This window comes from Hemiscyllium ocellatum, chromosome 3 (assembly GCF_020745735.1).
Source record: "Hemiscyllium ocellatum isolate sHemOce1 chromosome 3, sHemOce1.pat.X.cur, whole genome shotgun sequence".
NCBI classification, from domain to species: Eukaryota; Metazoa; Chordata; class Chondrichthyes; order Orectolobiformes; family Hemiscylliidae; genus Hemiscyllium; species Hemiscyllium ocellatum.
The window spans coordinates 103,971,480-103,993,929 of NC_083403.1; the positions used below are offsets into that span (position 1 = coordinate 103,971,480).

The window sequence follows — 22,450 nt, forward strand, 5'->3', positions numbered from 1 at the left end:
TTGGTGCATTGGCTTTCATTAGCAGGAGAGTTGAGTTTAAGAGTCGTGAGCTTATGCTGAAGCTCTGTAGAGCCCTGCTTAGACCATACTTGGAATATTGTGTTCAGTTCTAGTTGTCACATTATAGGAAAGATGTGGAAGCTTTAGGAAGGGTGCAGAGGAGATTTACCAGGATACTGCTTGGACTGGAGGGCATGCCTTATGAAGAAAGGTTGAGGGAGCTACAGGTTTTCTTATTGGAACAAAGAAGGATGAGACGTGACTTGATAGAGGTGTACAAGATAATGAGAGGCATAGATATAGTGGACAGCTAGAGATTTTTTCCCATGGCAGAAATGTCTATCACAATCGGACATAATTTTCAGGTTATTGGAGGAAGGTTTAGGAGAGGTGTCAGAGGAAAGTTCTTTACCACCAATGCTGGCAGTGCATTCCACATACCCACCACTCTGTGTAGAGTCAGATGCAATAGGGACAATAACGCGACTCGGATTGGACACGCAAGGTAGTACAATGAAGTGCATGTAGGTTAGTCTGATCTTGGACTAGGACTGAAGGGCCTGTACTGTGCTATGTTTTATGTAATATAGAAATTGAATCCACAAATTGGGAAGAGCCAAGACATAGTGAATTTTGAGAAGATTTGTAGCTCAGGTTGAGGTTTTGGATGTAGGTTTGCTCGCTGAGCTGGAAGGTTCATTTCCAATGTTTCGTCACCCTACAAGGTAACAGCGTCAGTGGCCTCAGGCGAAGCACTGCTGAACATTCCTGCTTTCTATTTATGTTTGGGTTGGTGGTGTCATTTCCTGTGGTGATGTCGTTTCCTGTGGTGAAGTCACTTCCTATTATTTTTCTCAGGGGGTGGTAGATGGGGTCTAACTCGATGTGTTTGTTGATAGAGTTCCGGTTGGAATGCCATGCTTCTAGAATTCTCATGCGTGTCTTTGTTTGGCTTGTCCTAGTGTGGATGTGTTGTCCCAGTCGAACTAGTGTTCTTCCTTGTCCGTATGTGAGGATACTAGTGAGAGAGGGTCATGTCTTTTTGTGGCTTGTTGGTGGAAATGAACCTCCCAGCTCAGTGAGCAAACCTACATCCAAAGTCAAGACATTTCCATTCCTTACACAATATCAAACTCCACCATATCTTCATTATAATGGCTAGCTCTTTCCTCAGCATTAACTCGTATATATCTGTCTACTTTCTAGATAACCACCTTATCTTTTGGAAAGGATATTCCAGATTGCTGCTCGTTTTTATGTGGAAAAAATGCTTTCTGATTTCCTGAGTGGCCCATTTTAAGATTCTATGCCCTTGTTCTTGAGTTCTCCACTAGATAATCTTCAACCAAGCCCTTGGTCATCCTTCCCAATCTTTCCCACCATTTGTTCCACTAAGTGTCTTTATTTCTGCTTTGGGATATTTCCTAGATTAAAGGGCACAAGTTATTTCTGTATTTGGAGCAGCCTATACTTTTAACATTTTCCCTGTGATTTGAAGGTTGGAATCATTTGTGTATATAAACAGACAAAATGTCGCATTCTAACAAAGTGTGCTGCTCTGGAAAGTAACATCACTTGTGCCAATTGTTGTGCACTCCTGCCTGTCTGGGCATTAGGAGGGGAGGAGGAAATTACTAAAACTGAGGATTAGGCTGAACATTTGCCCTCAAGTGGTGAGTTAAAGGATGCACAACGAAAGAGTTGATAAGAATTTAAACACAGGAATGAATGTGTTAAATTGTAGGCATTGGGGAGATTTTGAGCCTGTGTAGATCAACAAGAACATGGGCATTAGGTGAATGGAACCTGGTGTCTTATAGGGCACAGAAAGCAGAGTTTTGGGTGAGGTGTGATTTATAGGTGATAGGGAACTGGCCGAGGGAGCAGTTGATTGTTGAGTCCGTAGGTAACTAAGACATGCTTGAGGGTTTGAGCAGCAAATGAACATAGGCAAGACAGAGGTGGTCAAAGCCGTAGAAGGGGGAAGTAGGTGGTCTCTGGTGACGAAGAAATGCAGCACTCAGAAGCAGAGTTTGAAGTCAGGATTGTCAGTTGTCCAGCTAACTCTGAAGCAAAGCTGGGAAGAGGGTTGGAATCGGTGAACCTTCTATCAAGTCTCCACCTGTTTTAAACCAATAACCCTAGAGTTGACTTGTTAGACATTTAACTTCCACTTTAGCTCTAATGTAACTGATAAATAACGTGACTCAGCTCACTACAAATTACCATGTCCACCACTGCCAAGTCCTGACTATCCATTCCCTGATCCCAAATCTGACTATCCATTCCCATCTCCTCTTTCACCACCATCACTCTCCCATCCACAATGTAAACTATTGGTCTCCCCATTGAATCATTTGAGAATTTTAAGATCACTTCTTAATACAACAGCTCATTTAATATTTGCAAAATGTGCCATGCACCCTCTCTGGTCCTGTCTGCCAGTCTTCTCCAAGATTGTGATGAGACTTTGTAGTTTCAGCTGGGTTGAATGTGCATTTCATTTATTGGTACAATGATTTCTGCAGTCAGCAATGATGTGCATGGCATCACCACTGATCAGAAGATATGGCCCAAGTTATCTACCTTTGTCCAATATCACTTAATATCTTTGGTTAACAAAACTTTCAATCTCAGAATTAAACTTTGTGCCAAATGTCATTTGTAGGACAAAGTTCCAAATATCTACTGTGTGTGTGTGTGTGTGTGTGTGTGTGTGTGTGTGTGTAATTATTTCCTACGTTTGTTCATCAAAGGACTGAACATGATGTTTGATGGTTCAGAACTTGAGTATTATTGAAAGAATGCACATTTTGCTGAAACTTCTCATATTACACTTATGATCCCAGTTGATGCAATTACTGGACAAGTCAGATTCCAGACTGAAATCTGGCTTGACAAATCTATTTTGTTTTTTCTTTCTGTAACATGGTCTTTCACTGAAACAGAAGCGCGTGATGCTGGTTTGTTTTAACATTCAACGATGTTCATTATTAGGTAAATGAAGTTAAGATGAAATAGAATAAATAGAAAATAAAGTTGCATGTAACAGTTCGAAAGATTTCAAAGCAGATATTTAAATTCAATTTCATCTAACCCAACATATTATAGTAGGGAGGTTTTGGTCAAACTTTACTAGTCAGTAATTGAAATACCACCGCAGAGGCTGATAACTCATCCCCGAGTCACCCTTTATTCACATGCACATCCTACTTGACACTGATCTGACTGAACAGAATCGCTGGTGTGCCTGTTTATATCTGTCAGCCCACACTCCCTGATTGGGGCTGTTAATCCGGTCCAATCAGAAACCACCATTCCATGAGATCCACCTGGCTGACCTCGTTACAATCACTACATCCATTCCCCTCCTAAGTTCAGGGACATAAGCCTGTTCTTCACCTGATTGTCTCTCCTGGTTCCTCCTACTCAGCCTCACATGCAAACAGTGTGTACCAGACCGTAGCTCTCCTTGTGCACCTGGATCATCTCAGAAGAAATTCATTCTCTTCAGGCAGTAAAAACATCAGGGTTGTGACATCCACCATGTCCATCTCAGACTCCAAGGTTTCTTCAATGCTAGAAGGCAGGGGAGAACTCGTCAGTTCCAACAGTCTTTGCACGTGTTCCAAGGGACAGGGTAGATTTTGCTTCTACTCCATTTGCAAGTTTACAGTTTTCATGTGGTCCACATGCTTGTTCAGGACTGCCTCACCTATTTGAACTTTACATGTCATGGCACCTGACCTCACCTCTTACCCATTTCTGTGGTTTTAGCACCAAATGTCTTCCCCTGAGGTAAACTGTCTCTCTCACCTAAAGGAATTTTGTGTCCCCTGACACTGTTCCCCCACTGCACCCCACCCTATGTTGGGGAAGATCAGGTTTAACCTGGTGCAAGCTGTTTTCCCCATGTGCAACTCTGCTGGAGCTACCCCTATGGTTGCATGAGGGGTGGTCTGATAAATAAATAGAAACCCAGTTTTGAGTGAAGCTATAGGCTGTTTCTTTAAATCTGCTTTCAAACTTTGGACTGCTCTTTCTGCCAGGCTTTTGGATGATGGATGGTATGGAGCTGACTTTGGGAAATACTCAAATTCCCTGCTGGTAAAATAAGGCCGGTGTCTGTGACCAACACTTCCAGGACCCAAGCATTGCAAAACCCATGTGCAGTTTTTCTATTGTTGTCCCCGTGTTTGACAAGTGAAGTCTACACATGTACAATATTCCCGATGAAGGGCTTATCCTTGAAAGATCAACTCCTCTGTTCCTGATGCTGCCTGACCTGCTGTGCTTTTCTAGCCCCACACATTTTCACTTTGAGTGGGAGTCCACAACGACTAAGAACATTGAGTCCATGAAAGGAGCAGCATAATTGATATGTAACTGAGTGCAGGGTTTACCCAGTCATTCTCACGAATGTGGAAGAATTTCTGGCAGTAATTTTTATCCTTGTTGGTACTCTTGCCCCACCAACACGGCTATGTCTGCACCCAATCCCGGTGACCAAACCTCTTGCCAACATCTTCATTTTGGACACCCCGGCATGACCCTGGTGGAGGTCAGCCCGTATCTGCTGGCAACTTCTGCTCAGAACAATCACTGTTGCTCCTCACAGTAAAATGCCATCCTCTACAGTCGTGGTGCGAAGGTGATTGTGTTGGACTGGGGTGGCCAAAGTTAAAAATCACACAACACCAGGTTATGGTGCAACAGGTTTATTTCGAAGCACTGGCTTTTGGAGTGCTGTTCCTTCATCAGGTAGCTGTGGAACAGGATCATAAGACACAAAATTTATAGCAAAAGATCACAGTGCCATGTAACCAAAACGATATATTGAACAAACCTAGATTGCTGTTAAGTCTTTCATCTTTTAGAATGGGTTGCAGGCTTTGGTTCATTAATATGTAAATCCCAGAACTTCTTCCAAGTCACTTCCTCGACATAACAAGGTTTTATTAAAAAAAAGGTGACATCTCAGCTCAGACAATGCATTAAAGGTGTGAGGTTAGAGTTTGTCTGTATCCCAATCTTGAACCACACTGGTTCTATTTCCAAAGTAGGAATAAGATGGCAGAGGTGGCAGGGTAGAGGTGTTCAGGCTCCTGGATCGTCCACTCCCTCTCATACGGCCAACCACATCCTTTATTTTTCTTCATTTAACTTTTGAATCAAATTTATTTTTTTCTCCTTTCGATGGTGGTGGTGGTGGGGAGAGGTTGCAGGGAGCTGATGAGTGGTGGATCCAGCCCATTCTTTGTGGCCATGTGTGCAACTGTTCCAGTGTTAATGGATTGGGGTGGGTTCTTTTCCTTTGGTGTTTCAGTGGTATCTGCAATGGCGGTGAAGTGAGTGATCCCTGGATCCTTGGGAATTAATTTGGATGTTTTGTCGGGCATCAGAAGTTGAGAATGGACGCAGTCCTTGAGAGTTGGGATAGTCTCCTGGCTGTGGTGGGGGGTAGAGTGTCAGCAGCAGAGGGACCTTTGGCAGAGACAGTATTCTGGCTCTGGTCGGGAGGGGTGGGGGAGTTGCTGCTTCAGCGTGCCTCCTCCTTGGTGTTGTGGCCTCAGGGATAGCTTTGGCATGTCAGGTAGCCATTTATGAAATCAAGAAGCTGTGGTCGGAACAAAACAAAATTGTCTTGACTTTATTTGCATTTTTAAAAAAAATAATTTATGTAATTAAAATGGTGCCTGATTAATTATGGTGATTTATACAGGTTTTACTGTATTTTCATAAATACAGGTAACGTGGACTGGACCAGCCCATGGAGGATAGACTTTAAGTGAAAAATACTAAACCTGAGCTTGCAAAACTCTGTGCAAACAAATCTTTATGATCAATTATAGGGATTAAATGTTCAACCAGTCTGGACCTTTAGACGGGGAGAAAGTGAGGACGACAGATGCTGGAGATCAGAGTTGAAGAGTGTGGTGCTGGAAAAACACAGCCGTCAGGCAGCATCGAGGAGCAGGAGAATCGATGTTTTGAGCATAAGTCCATCAGGAATGAAGAGCTTCTGCTCAAAACGTCGATTCTCCTGCTCCTCGGATGCTGCCTGACTGGCTGTGCTGGAACTTCAGAGAGTTTGAATCACTCCACATGATATCACCAAGTTAGTGGAGATACTGGTTACAATGGAGGCTATGAGGCAACATGGTGGCTCAGTGGTTAGCACTGCTGCCTCTCAGCGCTAGCGACCTGGGTTCGATTCCAGCCTCAGGCAACTATTTGTGTAGGTTTTGCACATTCTCCCTGTGTCTGTATGGGTTTCCTCCGGGTGCTCCAGTTTCCACGTGTGCAGGTCAGGTGAATTGGCCATGCTAAATTGCCCATAGTGTTCAGGGATGAGTAGGTTGGGTGCATTAGTCAGGGTAAATGTAGGGTAATGGGTCTAAGTGAGTTACTGTACTGAGGATCAGTGTGGACCTGTTAGGCCGAAGGTCCTGGATCTACACTGTTGGGATTCTATGATTCTTCACTCGCATCTACTGGACAATGAGGAAATTTGTCCACAAATGACTGGTCACAGTTGGATGCAGCAGTTTCACACCACCTTCTCAAGGGTAACTTAGGGATGGGCAATAAATGCTGGCCCAGTCAGTGACACCCACATCCCATGAACAAATGAAAAATAATTCACAAACACTACTTTTATTTCCAAAAACAAGAAACAAAGGCAGCAAATGTATAGGAACACATCACCATTTCGAATCTCCCATCCAAGTCAAATGAAAAACAGTTATTTCTTCAGTCTTGCTGAATCAGGATCCTAACCTAACGATCCTGAAGCAACAACTGATATTGGGCCAAGTCTGAATGGTGCAGTGGGAAGAAACCTGGACATGATGGTGAGCTTATGCATTAACTGCCTCTCCCTGTCAGGGCTGGAGTGCACAGATGTTGTTGAGAGATTACACTTATTTACAGCATGGTTTAACATGATATTTGTCATGTGTATTTTTTTGGAGCTCCAAATACCACCTGGAACAACTGTGAGACTTGTATGTTCTTACAACCCCTTTCTCGATCTCTATCGGTCCTTTGGTCTTAGACAGCTTTGCAAATATTGTTCGTGTTACATACAGGGCTTGAAATTGTAATTGAAATGAGGTCTGTTAAGGTGCTTTAGGTTGCAGGACATAATAGACTTGAAGAACTTCTGGTCATAGTCGTAGAGTCATAGAGATGTACAGCATGGAAACAGACCCTTCAGTCCAACCCGTCCATGCTGACCAGACATTCCAACCCAATCTAGTCCCACCTGCCAGCACCTGGCCCATATCCCTCCAAACCCTTCCTATTCATATACCCATCCAAATGCCTCTTAAATGTTGCAATTGTACCAGCCTCCACCACATCCTCTGGCAGCTCATTCCATACACGTACCACCCTCTGTGTGAAAAAGTTGCCCCTTAGGTCTCTTTTATATCTTTCCCCTCTCACCCTAAACCTATGCCCTCTGGTTCTGGACTCCCCGATCCCAGGAAAAAGACTTTGTCTATTTATCCTATCCATACCCCTCATAATTTTGTAAACCTCTACAAGGTCACCCCTCAGCCTCCGATGCTCCAGGGAAAACAGCCCCAGGCCTGTTCAGCCTCTCCCTGTAGCTCAGATCCTCTAACCCTGGCAACATCCTTGTAAATCTTTTCTGAACCTTTTCAAGTTTCACAACATCTTTCCGATAGGAAGGAGACCAGAATTGCACGCAATATTCCAACAGTGGCCTAACCAATGTCCTGTACAGCCGCAGCATGAGCTGCCAGAGGATGTGGTGGAGGCTGGTACAATTGCAACATTTAAGAGGCATTTGGATGGGTATATGAATAGGAAGGGTTTGGAGGGATATGGCCAGGTGCTGGCAGGTGGGACTAGATTGGGTTGGGATGTCTGGTCAGCATGGACGGGTTGGACTGAAGGGTCTGTTTCCATGCTGTACATCTCTATGACTCTACGACTATGACCAGTTACCCAGGGATTTACACATGAGCACACTGGGAGTGTCTGCCTGCGTTTCTCAAGATGACATTCCAAGCAGCCTTGCCAGCTGGTGGGTATCGATCTGCAATGAGTCGGGGATGGTGCTTCTTGTGTCAATAGCCCTCCACATCTGACTTAGCTATTGTCATAAAGGGGACGCGGGGGGGGGGGGGCAATAAGTTCCTGCTCAGAGGAGGAACAAGCTGAAGAGAAAACTCGAGGCTGGAGCTGGGTTTCCATCCTTTGGAAAGGGGTCCACGTGGAACCTAACAGACCTTGAAATGCAAACTGATGGCTTCCATTGAAGAGTGTGTGCACTCGATAGTAACCATGATGCAGCTGTACCTCACAGAACAGAATCCTGGTGGCGGAGATATTGACGATACTTAACATCCTGACTCCCTATCAGCTGAGCAATGTGTATGACCCTCCCTTCAAACAGGTCCAGCAATGGGAATTCCAATCCCCTGCTCCAAAACCTCAGTGTGTATTGAAACACCCTCCCCTGCGGCATCCAAGCCCGGTTTCATTGCCTGAAACATGATCGTGTGTTTGCAGTGTGGGCCCCACTAGCAGCTCCCAGCTCTGAGGGAGGGCTCTGCGCCTCTCGGCTGCACAGGGACACCGCAAGAAAGCGAAAGTGAAAGGAGCAGAGGCCGAGAAACGAAACTCTCTTTCCGGCTGAAGGGGGAGGCAGATTGCGTTGACTCTATCTCCGCTGCGAGAGACGGGAGGTTGCGTCTGTGAACACTGACTGTGAGTTGACATTCTTTTGGGGTCTGAACATATTACGGAATAATCTTAGATTAGACTCTGTCCAAAAGGGTGGGCAATGCATGGTAAACGAGGCAGGGGAGAAGTGTGTGGCTCACCGCTCAAAACCCTCCTTCCAGCTTATTTAATTAATATTTCACTGTCAGCTACGCGGGCGCTCTCTGAGTGGCAGGCTGGGGGTTTAACACCCTCACTGTTAGTCTGTCAGCACCTCTCATCCACCTGGAACATCTGGGAGACTAGTATCTTTTTACAACCGATCTCTATCGGTCCCTTGGCCTTAGACAGCTTTGCAAATGTTGCCTGTGTTACATAGGAACAGGGCCAGACCTTACCCCCACAAGCCTGTTCCACCATCCCGCGAGATGCCTGATCTACTTTCCATGCTTTCCCCCATCTTCCTACAAAGATCCATAAATCTCTGCATGTTTAAATCAGTTTGTATCATTTTGGTTGACTGTTGCTCAAGATAATTTGATTTTTCCACACCCTTGTTGAAAGGTTTCCTCATTTCACTGCTGAAAGTCTGACTCAGAGTCGCCTGCAGAGACAGAATGCAAAGTCAAATTCAGTGATCCTTTGTCAGAAGGATCAGAAAGTGGTCAGTAAACTCCAGTGTAAGCTGTGCTTCTCTCTCTCTATACAGATGCTGACAGAGCCGCTACTTTCCAGCACTTTTTGCTTGTTTCACATTTCCAGCATCTTTAGTCCTCTTTTCTTACTATTATTTGTTATATATTGTTTGTATTAGCGCATCTTTATTGCTGGCTTAAATACAGTCATAAAGTTGTACAGATGTACAGCACAGAAACAGGCCCTTCAGTCCAACTCATCCATACAACCAGATATTCTAAATTAGTCCCATTTGCCAGCATTTGGCCCATATCCCTCTAAACCCTTCCTATTCATGTACCCATCGAGATGCCTTTTAAATGTTGCAATTGTACCAGCCTCCACCACTTCCTCTGGCAGCTCATTCTATACAAGTACCACCGTCTGAGTGAAAAGTTGCCCCTTAGGTCCCTTTTAAATCTTTCCCCTCTCACCCTAAACCTATGCCCTCTAATTCTGGACTCCCTCCTCCCCAGGGAAAAGACTTTGTCTATTTACTCTATCCATGCCCTCATGACTTTATAAACCTCTATAAGGTCACTGCTTAGCCTCCAATGTTCCAGGGAAAACCGCCCCAGTCTATTCAGCCTCTCCCTGTAGGTCAAGCCCTTCAACCCTGGCAACATCCTTGTAAATCTTTTCTGAACCATTTCAAGTTTCACAACATCCTTCCTATAGGAAGGAGACCAGAACTGCACATGGTATTCCAAAAGTGGCTTAAATAACACCAGTGCTTCAGCAGAGGCTCACTGATGATGTCACCTAGTGTGGTGACGAAATGTCTGAAAATGAATCTTCCAGCTCAGTGAGCAAACTTATATCCATGGCTTAACCAGTGTCCTGTATGGCTGTAACATGACCTCCCAACTCCAGTACTCAGCGCTCTGACCAATAAAGGAAAGCATACCAAACACCCTCTTCACTATCCTATCTACCTGCGACTCCACTTTCAAGGAGCTATCAACCTGCACTCCAAGGTACCTTTGTTCAGCAACACTCCCTAGGACCTTACCATTAAGTGTATAAGTCCTGCTCTGATTTGCTTTTCCAAAATGCGGCACCTCACATTTATCTAAATTAAACTCCATCTGCTACTCCTCAGTCCATTGGCTCATCTGATCAAGATCCCATTGTAATCTGAGGTAACCTTCTTCGCTGTCCACTACACCTCTAATTTTGGTGTCATCAGCAAACTTACTAACTATACCTCCTATGTTCACATCGAATTAATAGAGAATTGAAGGAAAGGAAATTGAAATGATATAACTGGAGAAAAAAGCCTATATATTTTCTACACTAAACATGTTTTTATCAAAATTATCTAGACGTTTCAGAGTGTTAAGTGGAACATTTGATTGTGTTGAAGGGAAATTCTTTACTAATTAGTCTGCCAGTGACTGAATTGTGTACATTCAGCCAATGTTTCTCTGCTGACATCTGACCTTCTCCTAAACCAGTCACCTTCCTATTCCATATAACAGTAATTAGCTTCCTTCAGGAGCTGACAGAAGTACCACCATTTTATAGCTCATTTCCTTGGGTGTGCAGGGATTGGGGGAACGATAAAAATCTTCAAATCTCATTTTTCTCTTTTAAACTGAAAGTTGACGTGTCTCTTTCTAAGACCATAAGCAATGGGAACAAGAGTAGGTGACTCAGCCCACTGAGGCTGTTCTGCACTTCGGTAGGATCTTGGTTGATCTGACATTCCTCATGTCCACTTTCCTGCTTTTTCCCTATAATCCTTGATTCTCCAGCTGATGAAGAATCTCCCTATCTCAGACTCAAATATCTACATAAAGACTTTGTCCACACAGCTCTGTGTGGCCAGGAGTTCCAAAGACTCTCAACCCTCTGAGAGTTTGATGGTGAAATATTGGCCAGGACATGAGAGAGAATTTCCTGAGCTTCTTTACATTGTGTCACTGGGAACGTTTGTGTGCACGCAAGCAGCTAGACACCTAAAGGTCTTATTGAAAAGACAGGAACTGGGACAGCACTCAATGGATGTGTCAGCCTTGAAGATCACATCTCAGTATATTTGGAATAAATTTAACTCTGGGTTTAAAATGTATGTTTAGCTTGTGCACTGCCCTAAAGCTAAGTCAGACCAGGAAATTACTTTGCAGGATGCTAGGCTTGTGGTGTGAATGAATCTTAGACAACGTTGCACACAAACTGTTCCAGCTTTCCAATTCAAGGCTTCAGTAAATACATTTTCCTGTACCTAGGACAAACAGATGTTCCTACCAGGATTCCTACCAGCTGTAATGTGAGTTTTATGGGAAGTGTTTGGAAAAGTTGCATCCAGTTTGTAGTTGTCTTGTTGCTATCTATGTGGTGGTGGGGGTGGGGGAGATGATTTAGATTTGGATGAAAGTTTACATCAGGCAATATTGGATCTGCTGCCTGTTCTACGTGACTCCTAGTTTCATTCCCTGTGAAAGTCACCAGGTGGTCTGATATTAACACTTCAATCCCTTGCAACAACAGTTCTGTAGTGGTGAGAAAGAGATAGCCCGTCAAAGCCTTTTGTCTTGTGTTCATCAGGACAGTCACAAGAATTCCAAAGTGCAATGGTGGAGAGTAATGATTGATATCTCATGAAAAACGTGTGCTGATTGTTTGGCCAGATTGTGAGCCCAATGGATTGTCTTAAATTGGTTTTAGCATAACGCATGTCACCCACAGGATTGTTCAATAACTGATATCAAAACAGGGAATTACATCTATCATTAGAACATTACATGCGTTTATTGAACATTTGTGAGTCAAGCATGGCCAGTAGTCTGCCTACTACAGGCAGCCAAAGGGACGTGATTTTTAACACAACTCAACAATCATTGGGACACATGACAATATATGTGCTATTACACTGGCACTGAAATTCACATACCACATCACTCAGTTGTGTGCCATGAAGAAAACAGCTTGAACATTTGTATGGTAGACTATGTTCCTGACTTGATTGCAGAATCCTGTTAATGGAAAATATCAGTTGTATCATTACTACATAGTAGCAGCATGAAATAACTGTCTTTACCTGTTACTTAGATTTTTGAACCTTCCAGAATATCTTCAGATAGACTGGACACTTTTAATATCTGAAATCAGCGGCCTTAGGCCATTTGTAAGATTTGTAGTAGACAGCAGGTAATAATGTGATTACAATATTTATTGTCTTGCATTATAGCTTTAGCGTACCCCATTTTGACACCATACTTTTGTATGGTGAGCAAATAGTTCAAGCCTTTTTAACAAGGCTTCCAAAAAGGTGGAAAATATTCATATACAGGAATCTGTTTTCTACAGGCATAAGGGATAGCTCCAGACACTATAAAGAAAAGCTTGAGGGAACCAAGCTTTTGCTGCACTCTCCATGGTAATGTCACGACTGATCAGACTCAACTTGCCAACCAATCAGCACTTTTTTCCCATGCAATACAAATTGTTGCTCCCTTTGAACTTAGGCATTCTTGTGCCTGTCCAGTTGAGTGCAAGACCAAAAGCTTTGGCAGTCTGTCTCTTTTTTGTCTGTGATACTTGTGCTACTTCAATATGGAGAAATTTTATTTCATATTTTAAACACAGTCTAAGGATCAGAGAGATCGTGACATGATATACAGAGATCTGTGGGACTGTGTTGTGAAAGATGGTGAGAGTAGGGCCAGTCTTCAGAAGGACAGTGGACCGACTACACTGTCAGTTTTCTTAGAAAAGCTCGTGACACAGGGTTTAACTTGGTTTTGTATAGCTAGTAATTGATGGTTTTCATAAAATATTTGATAAGCATGAGTGACAGGCACCAAGTGTAAAGGCTGCCAATGAGTGTTAACGTGCAAGTCTGGCAAGCTGAGGCAGTGTAGTCACATCCAGATATATTTACGGTGGTTTTCATCTTTAATAGGTCTGTTATGTTGAGTGATTGAAAGGATTAGGTCACTGTTGGTGTTAAAGAACAAATTCCAAGCCATTGGATGTGAACCAAAAATCTATGAAATATCTGAATGCTTCGTCAATAATGATAGGTGACAGATGGCAATGTTGGGATTTCGACTCTAAACTAAACTTGACCTGGGATAATCTTGATGATTGTTGTCTGATCATGCATCGGTTGAGAAAGCAGTTGATTTAGATTTAGATTTAGATTTTAGATTTTTATTGTCACGCCAAAGTGTTGAATGTTTTCAAGAAGGAGATGTAGTTCTTGGAGCTAAAAGGATTGAAGGCTGTGGGGACAAAGCAGTACTGAGTTGGATGGTCAGCCTTGGTCATATTCTGTGGAAGAGAAGGTTTGAAGGGCCAAATGGCCTACCCCTGCTTCCTATATTTCTATGTTTAGACTGAGAGAAAGGGTAGGAAAAGGAGAAGGCTGTTTAGTCCTTAAGTCTTGATTAAATTAGATTCCCTATAGTGATGAAACAAGTCCTTCGGCCCAAACCAGTCCACACTGACCTTCTGAAGAGTAACCCACCCAGATCCATTTCCCTCTGACTAATGCACCTAGCACTGTGGGCAATTTAGCATGGCCAATTCACCTGACCCGCACATCTTTGGACTGTGGGAGGAAACTGACGCAGACACAGGGAGAATGTGCAAACGCCACACAGACAGTCACCCGAGGCTGGGATCAAACCTGGGACTCTGATGCTGTGAGGCAGCAGTGCGCACCACTGAGCCGAGTCTTCTGTTAGATCAGAATCTTGATTCTGTAATATTAATACCACTCACCGTCAAACAAAATCTACCAATCTCATTTATAAAATATTCCGTTAACTCCAGCTTGAGAGTTTTTTTTTGGCGATAAAGAACTTTTTGTTTTAGAAATTTAAAGTTTAACTGTGGAAAATGGGGTATGTCAAATTAAAAGACACTCAAAATCTATTGCCATTAAAAGGTTTGGCCTTGGTGTCTTAAAATGTTAACAGCTAACAATGTAAGATCATAAAGATGGAGCAACTTCAACAATGTATGATGTATCTCTAAGTTAGAGGCAAATTACCCTAAAAGAATTCAGTAAATTAATTTTTAAAAAATCAGATCAAAGATAGGGTACTTAATCATAAGGTCAGTTCAAGATCATACTATATTGTCATGGAAATGGGTGGAACTTAAGATGTTTCTCTGGTTTTAGTGTATCTCAGTGTTTGCTGAAAGAGTTAGTTGCAGCTTGCACCAGGTATATGCAGTAGCAGCTCACTGAAAGGATATCATCAAAGTCAATGATAGTTAGGTTTGCATTTTGAATGGTGAAAATAACAACTTCATCACTCACCATGTGGAATGTGGGTGAGGCTTCATCTCAGTTTGAACTTTGGGAGGGAACAGAAGCTGGATGATTGTGTGGGTTGAAGCTACTAGAAGAATTGACAGAGATCCTCACAGATTTTGGGGCAAAATCAAGCGATCAACAGAAATGGCTGAGGTAATGAGAAAGCCATAATAGCAAGGGACTGAGGCAGCCACGTTAAGGAAGTAATAAATGAAAGTCTTACCTCTGTCAATAGTTGGAATACTAAGAAACCCTAAAGTGAAGTTCCAGATGACTGTGGCATACCTTTGTGTGGTGCTGATAGATGCAAATATGATACCATAAAATTTAAGAGAGTTCTTGGGACAAATAAAAACTACACGTATAGCGTATTATCATTAGAAAGCATATTGCTTGGATAATACCACTTGGTTTGTTTAAGACAATGTTATACATAAAAATTTGCTATTATTTTAAAAATTGAAATTTCATAGTGCAGTTCTTTATGTTAAAGCGAGGTGTTTGGATTTCATGTAGTTGTTTATGGTTCATGATTAGACCATAACAAGCTATTGATTATTATTTCATCATATCCTGTATGGTTTGATTGAAAATATTAATTTTTGCAGCCTCTGGAAGAAATGGCAACTTCGAGTCCTCATTTATACAAAGCTGTGGAGCAACTCCAGCTGCACGCAAATAAAATTGGAAAGACTTTGAAATGGGAATGCAAACAGTTTGGGCCCCCTCACGACATTGTGTAAGTGGTTTAGAAATATATTTCTTTCACCTTGTTGTCCAAAACTGTATCATTCCACACCAAGAAACACTAGGTGGCCTCATTCCTCCCTATTTCTGTAACCTCCTCCAGTTCTACAACCTGCTAAGATCAAACTGCTCTTCCAATTCGGAGCTCGTGTGAGTTTCTGATTTTTATCACTCTGCCATTAGCAAACATGTCTTCAGCTGCTGAAGCTGTAACCTTTGAAATCCTCTCTGTAAGCCTCTCACCCATTTAACCCTCGCTTGACCTTTTCAAATACTCCTCTTTGATCAAGCTTTTGCTCACTTGTTCTAATACTTCACGAGACTTGAGATCAAATCTTGACTGATAGCGCACTTGTGAAACATCCCAAACCATTTTACAATATTAAAGGTGCCATATCAATGCAAGTGACTATTGAATGCTTCTTGCAACTTCAGTGATAATCGTGAGCTTCCAACTAGCCGAGGCCAGTATGCGTTTTGGTTTTGGAATTTGCATGTGCTGTATGTGATGTGACCATTTTCTGTGTGACAGCAGCAAACTTTGCTTGTTAATTGTGTTGTGTACAATGGTAGGGTGCTGTTGATACTGCTGTGGTCATCCTTGAACTGTTTGAGAAATGAATTCAGTTTTTACTGTTACCAGTAAACATGTCCACAAAGCTGTTAATGGTTGTAAGAATCTAAATCACTCACTGCTGTCCTTCTAGTGAAGAAATGTGTTTCCCTTATCTGGTTTGGCTCATAGGTAACTCTCACCCCAAACCAGTGTGACTGACCCTTGACTATTTTCAGAAATGGCCCACTTTGTTGTATCAAGATTGCAGAGAATCCTGATAATCCCATGGGTGCAGTGATCAAAGAAGACACACCAACTCCTTTGAAAAGGCTAACAAGGAGTGGATATTAAATGCTGGAAATGACAGTATTCCAAGAATGAATACATTTTAAAGATGAACTCAGTTCTTATTGACAAAAACTGCTCTTTGCAATAAGCTAGCTTCCATTGCCACTCCATGCCTTTACTTGGCTGTGTGAGTGTCACACAGAAATAACAAACTCCTAGGCTCCACATTGAAAGGTTGCGCAGACCGCTCGTCACGTTTTGGCTTCATCAATGGAAACAAACTCAAAGAGAGAGATATTCAAATCCCACCATGGCAATTTCATTTCAGTTACTCAATCTTGAACTGAAAGCTACTCTCAGTAATGGTGAAGACGTCAACTGTTATCAAATATTGTCAAAGTCCATTTGGTTCACTAATGTCTTTTAGGAAGGAAGTCAACTGTTCCTGCCTTGTCTCATCTACGTATGCTCCAGGCATACAGTGATGTAATTGACTCTTAACAATGAATGGCCCAGCAGGCCATTCAGTTCTCAAGGGTGATATGTGATAAATAACAAATGCTGACCTGTTAGTGATACCCTCATCCCATGAAGAAATAAAGAAAAGAATAACTGGACAAAAATCGACAAGGATTTGAGTATAGAAGTAGTGAAGTCTTGCTTTAATTTGAAAGAGCTTGGTTAGACTGCAGCTGTGTGTGATTTGGTCTCCTATATCCAGAAAGATATTTTGCTTTGAAGGTTCACCAGAACTGTTCCAGGATAGTGGGCCTGTCCTATGAAGAGAAATTGAGCAAATTGGAGCCTTAATCCCGAGAGTTTTGAAGCATGGAAGGAGATCACATTGAAGCCTACAAAATATGTCAAGGGATAGACAGGAAATGCAAGTAAGATGTCTCCCCTAGGTAGGAAGTACAGAATCAGGAGGTACAACGTAAGAGTAAAAGGGATGCCTTTTGGGTCTGAGACTCAGAGGGCTGTGAACCTTTGGAGATCTGTACCCCAGAGGGCAGTGGAGGCTCAGTCCCTGAGAAAGATTAAGGTGGAGTCATAGAGTCATACATGAGAATAATTTTCATCCTTCAGGTCCATAGTGTGATATGATTGATGATTCTTTAGACTCCATTCATCCAAAAAGTCGATTACCCCTATGGAACACTTCAGTCTGCAGCTTGCCTTCTTATCTGAAATAACGTTTGTGTTCCTTCTTATATTTGGGACTGACTGCCTGTTTGAAGACACAGCTTTCCTGTGATTAACTCTTTTGATTCTTCTGCAAGGTAATTAGTTATCCTTGTGGGACAAGGCAGCCAGTTAAAACAGTTTCATTCATGTCAGTTTGATTCCTTCTTCTCCCAGACATGGCTAATTTCTCTATAAGGTTATCCACGTCCCTTAAGAGTTTATTTCAGACAGAGTTATTGTTGATTCTTTCTGCATACAAATGGTTATCATTGTTGATCCCTTCAAAGAATTGTTAAAGTTCTGAAGTCCATAGTATCACATCTGTCTATTCCTGTTAGAATTTTATTGGTTTCTGCACGATTCTCCCCTCACTATTTCTGAACTCCAGTGAATACAGCCCTAACTGATCCAGTCTCCTTTCGTACGTCAGTTCTCTCATTCCAGTAATCAGTATGGTCAACCATTAGTGCACTCTCTCAAGAACATCATTCCTCAGATAAGGAGCCCAAAGATGCACACAATACTCCAGGTAGGGTCTCAGCAAAGCCTTGTACAATTGTAGCAAGGCATCTATAAGATCATAAGGCATATGAGTGAAAATAGGCCACTCAGCCCATTGTGTGAGCTCCACCATTCAAAGAGATAATGGCTGATATGAAAACCCTCAACTCCACCTTCTTGCACCTTCTCCATAACCCTTGATTCCCTTACTGACTAAAAATCTGTCTGCCTGAGACTTCAATATACTCAATGACCCAATCTTAACAGTCCTCTGTGGTAAAGAATTCCATAGATTCACTACCGTTAAAGAGCAGAGATTCCCCTCATCTCTGTCTTAAATGTGTGATTGCTTATTTTGAGATTATGCCCTCTAGTCCTAGACTCTGCCCGAAGTGGAAACAACCTTTCTGCATCTACCCTCTCAAGTCCCATAACAATCCTGTATACTTCAATAAGGTTATCTCTTATTCTTCTGCATTTCAACAAGTTCAGGCTCAATCTACTCAACCTATCTTCATAAGAAAGTCCCTCCAAACCTACTATCAATCTAGCAGGCTTTTTCTGGCCTGCCTCCCATGAGAGGACATCTTTATTAGATAAGGAGTCCAACACTGTCTGCAATATTCCATCTGCATACTAATGCCTTGTACAGTTTTTGCAAAACCTCCCTACTTTTATGTTTCTTTCCCTTTGAAATAATAGTCAGCATATTTTTTGCCTTCCCCATTGATGCCAGCTTTTTGTGATTGAAGGATGTGGATTCCCAAATCCCTCTGTTCTGTACCTTTTTCTGCTGTCTTTCCCATTTAAATAATATTCAGCTTCTCTATTCTTACTGCTAAAGTACATAACTTCACATTTTCCCACATTATATTCCAACTACCAAGTTTTTTCTTCTCCCTTAAATTTCTGCATCCCTCTGCAGACCGAGCCATCTTCAGCACTTGCCTTCCAACCTATTTTTGTATTATCCACAAAAACTTGGCTACAGTATATTCACTTTCCTCATTCAAATCATTGATATGTATTGTAAATAGTTGTAGTCCCAGCACTGATCCCTATTGCATTCCAATATAGTTTTAGATTAATTGCCTAAAAATTCTCCCCTTATCCCAATTCTCTGTCTATTAGTCGGCCAAACCTCTATCCATGCTAAAGTCCTGCCTTCAACACTGTTATCAAGTGTGGTATCTCATCAAAAGCCTTCTAAAACTCCACATATATTACATCATTCCTTGTAACATCCTACTTGTTACCTCCTCAAAAACAAAACCCCTGCTCTTGTCCTCACATCCTCTCAATATGAAGGCCAACATATCATTTACCTTCTTCGCTGTGTACTATATCAGCATGCTTCCTCTCAGTGACTGCAACTCAACAGGTGTATACCAGTACTGGTGTTCCATCAGCTTCCTCCACTCTCTTCAGTTCATCCATCGACAGCTTTCCCTTTCTGTCCCCTTCGCAAGTTCCCCTTAAATGCATCTCTGCCATTCTTCTTCACTCCCATGTTCCACATTCTCACCATTCCTGGATGAAAAAAAATTTTGAATTCCCTGCTGGAATTATTAGTGACTATCTTACATTTAGGGCATTATTTGAGTCTCTCCCCCAAGTGGAAACACCTTGTGGATCCACCCTGTCAAGCCGTTTTTGAAGACCCTGTTGCAGGTTTCTCTTTTCTTGAAAGACAGAGAGCGCCACTCTGTTCACTCTTTCTGATGAAGTAGTTTTAGTTTCAATACACTTGGAACACAAAGTGGAGGAGATCTCTGTGAAGCCTGAGGTCCCTCAAGTCATCTTCATACCTATCTTACGTATCAGTAAAGGTACAGGCAGGATAAAAGAATTGTGCTATACTGCCCTTCCTCCAATGTTCCTTTTGATGTAGGTTCATATTCAATGCAGTGATTGATGAAGAAACATTCCCAGAAGCCAAGGGGAAAACCAAGAAGGAAGCTAAGCACAATGCTGCCAAACTTGCGCTGGAGAAATTGAACATTGACTTGGTGAGTAGTCTGTGTTGCATTTTGTTTTAAAAAAATCAATTAGGGTTTTATTTTCTCTACATTTTAAAGGTTTCTTCAATTAGGGAGAACTTTCATTCAATTCCAGACAAGTTATTGCTTTGTGTCTCCGAGAAGTCTATGCACAGGGAGATTGGATACATTTCAAATTATTCTCTCTGATTATTTTCAGGCTGTGTTCTTTTCCCCACCCTATCCCATCCCTCATTCCTCTTCATATCAGCCTTCCTCTCCTTGTCTAGCCCAACCCAACATTCTTGTCACTCTTCATCTTGATCACCCCCTCCAAATTGCACATTTGTTTTTCTCACAGTTCCCTAATCCCAGCCGTAGTGCAACGAATAAACACCCACCCTGTCATGCCCTCCATTCTCATAAACTCCTGCACTTCCTTCACCCCTGCTGGTCTGTTAAATGTTGGTTAGTAACTACCTGTAAAGCTCAAGTACATGCAGTTGGAACCAGAGACTGTCCTCACACTCTTAACTGCATTGGAATTTGACCAGATGTTCTGGGAGCACAGAGATCCTCTGCTCCAGAGGCACAATTATAGCTCTGCGCTGGTTGGAGTCATACTTGGCCCATAGGAAGATGATTGTGGTTGTAGGAGGTCAGTCATCTCAGCTCCAGGATATCTCTGCAGGAGTTCCTCAGGGTAGTGTCCTGCATGAAACCGTCTTCAGCTGCTTCATCAATGACCTTGATTGATATTAAGGAATCCCCAACTATCAACATGCTGGGCATTGATATTGACCAGAAACTGAACTGAACTAACCATGTAAATATTGTGGGAACAAGTGTAGGTCAGAGGCTAGGAATCCTGCAGCCAGTAACTCACTTCCTGACTCTCCCAAAACCTATCGACCATCTACAAGGCACAAGTCAGGAGGGTGATGGAATACGCCCCACTTGGTTGGATGAGTACATCTCCAATAACACTGAAGAAGCTTGATAACATGCAGGACAAAGCAACCCACTCAATTGGCATCACAGCCACAAGCATCCACTCCATTCCCAGCTAATGCTGAGTAGCAGTAGAGTGTACTAGCTACAAGATGCACTGCAGAAATTCACCAAAGATCCTTGGACAACACCTTCCAAACCCACAACCACTTCCATCTAGAAGAACGAGGGCAGCAATTACATGGGAACACCATCACCTGCAAGTTCCCTTCCAAGCCACTCGCCATCCTGACTTGGAAGTATACTGCCACTGTTGCTGGATCAAAATCCTAGAATTTTCTCCCTAAGGGTATTATAGGTCGATCTGCAACACACGGACTGCAGCAAATCAAGAAGGTAGCTCACCACTACTTTCTCAAAGGCAACTAGGGATGGGCAATAAATGCTGGTGCAGCAAGTGACTCACAAGGTGAATAAATAAAATTCACTCTCCAACCCTAGTTGGATCTCTCAGATTCTGGTCAAAAGCCCCTTTTTGCTGCTGATTGGGCAAACAGTTTCTCTCAAAATCTGGTCCGTTTATCTTTAATAGAATCCATAGAATCCCTACAGTGTGGAAACAGGCTACTAGGTCCGTCAAATCTATACTGACCCTCCAAAGAGCATCTCACTTAGACCCACACCCCCTACCCCCTACCCTATCCCTGTACTACCACATTTACCCTTAGCTAATTCGCCTAGCCTAAATATGCCTGGATACTACGGGCAATTTAGCATGGCTGATCCACCGAACCTGCACATTTTTGGACTGTGGGAGGGAACTGGGAGCACCCAGATGAAACCCATGTAGACATGAGGAGAATATGCACACTCTACCCAGTCACCCAAGGGTGGAATCAAACCTAGGACCACAGTGCTGTGAGGCAGCAGTGCTAACCACTGAGCCAACATGCTCAAATATGTAAAAGCAACTTTTTTTTTGTTAGGTCATGTTTAGAAGTTAGTTTAAAATCCATGTGGAATTGGGAGACTTTATTAAAAATAAGTGACTGATTTGCCATCACTGTCTGGTCAGAAGAATGATCACAAGGAATGAAAACACTTTCAATGGGTCATTGAACGTATCTGATACTTGATGCGCACAGGTGATAACCTTTTCAAGCAGCCTCAGTTTGGGTTGTGTATGCTTGTAAAAACAAAGGCAGTACCGTACCTTCTGATTTGTCTTTCATGTAGACTGATGGCGGTAGCCTTCGAATATCTCCTGCCAGCATGGGAAACTACATCAGCAAGCTCAACGAGTATGGGCAGAAGAAAGGCATACATCTCGAGTACAGGTTTCAGCAACTGGACACAGGCATGGATCATGTACAAAAGTTAGTTTTTTTTAAAGATAAATCAGATTTCTATTCTTGCTAAGAGTGGATAGGTGTCTTATTAATTTCACTCGTCTAGTAATCCAGAACTCCAGGTTAATAATCTATGGACATGGGATCAAAGCCCACCACTGCACATGGTGAAATTTGAATTCAGTAAGATCTGGAATACAAGGCTAACCTAATAGTGACCATGTAGCGTTGTTGGTTTTTATAAAACCTC

At 42.5% G+C, this 22,450-nt stretch overlaps 1 protein-coding gene across 1 annotated transcript in view; it reads left to right on the top strand.

The window, feature by feature from the left end:
- The first annotated feature begins 8,671 nt into the window (after positions 1-8,671).
- The window catches only part of eif2ak2 (eukaryotic translation initiation factor 2-alpha kinase 2), a 61,464-nt gene continuing 47,685 nt past the window's right edge, over positions 8,672-22,450 (top strand). The window contains exons 1-4 of the mRNA XM_060821471.1: positions 8,672-8,742; positions 15,253-15,383; positions 19,813-19,930; positions 22,088-22,227. Of these exons, the coding sequence (XP_060677454.1) occupies positions 15,265-15,383; positions 19,813-19,930; positions 22,088-22,227 (377 nt within the window). The 5' untranslated portion in view covers positions 8,672-8,742; positions 15,253-15,264. The remainder of the gene's footprint in view (positions 8,743-15,252; positions 15,384-19,812; positions 19,931-22,087; positions 22,228-22,450) is intronic.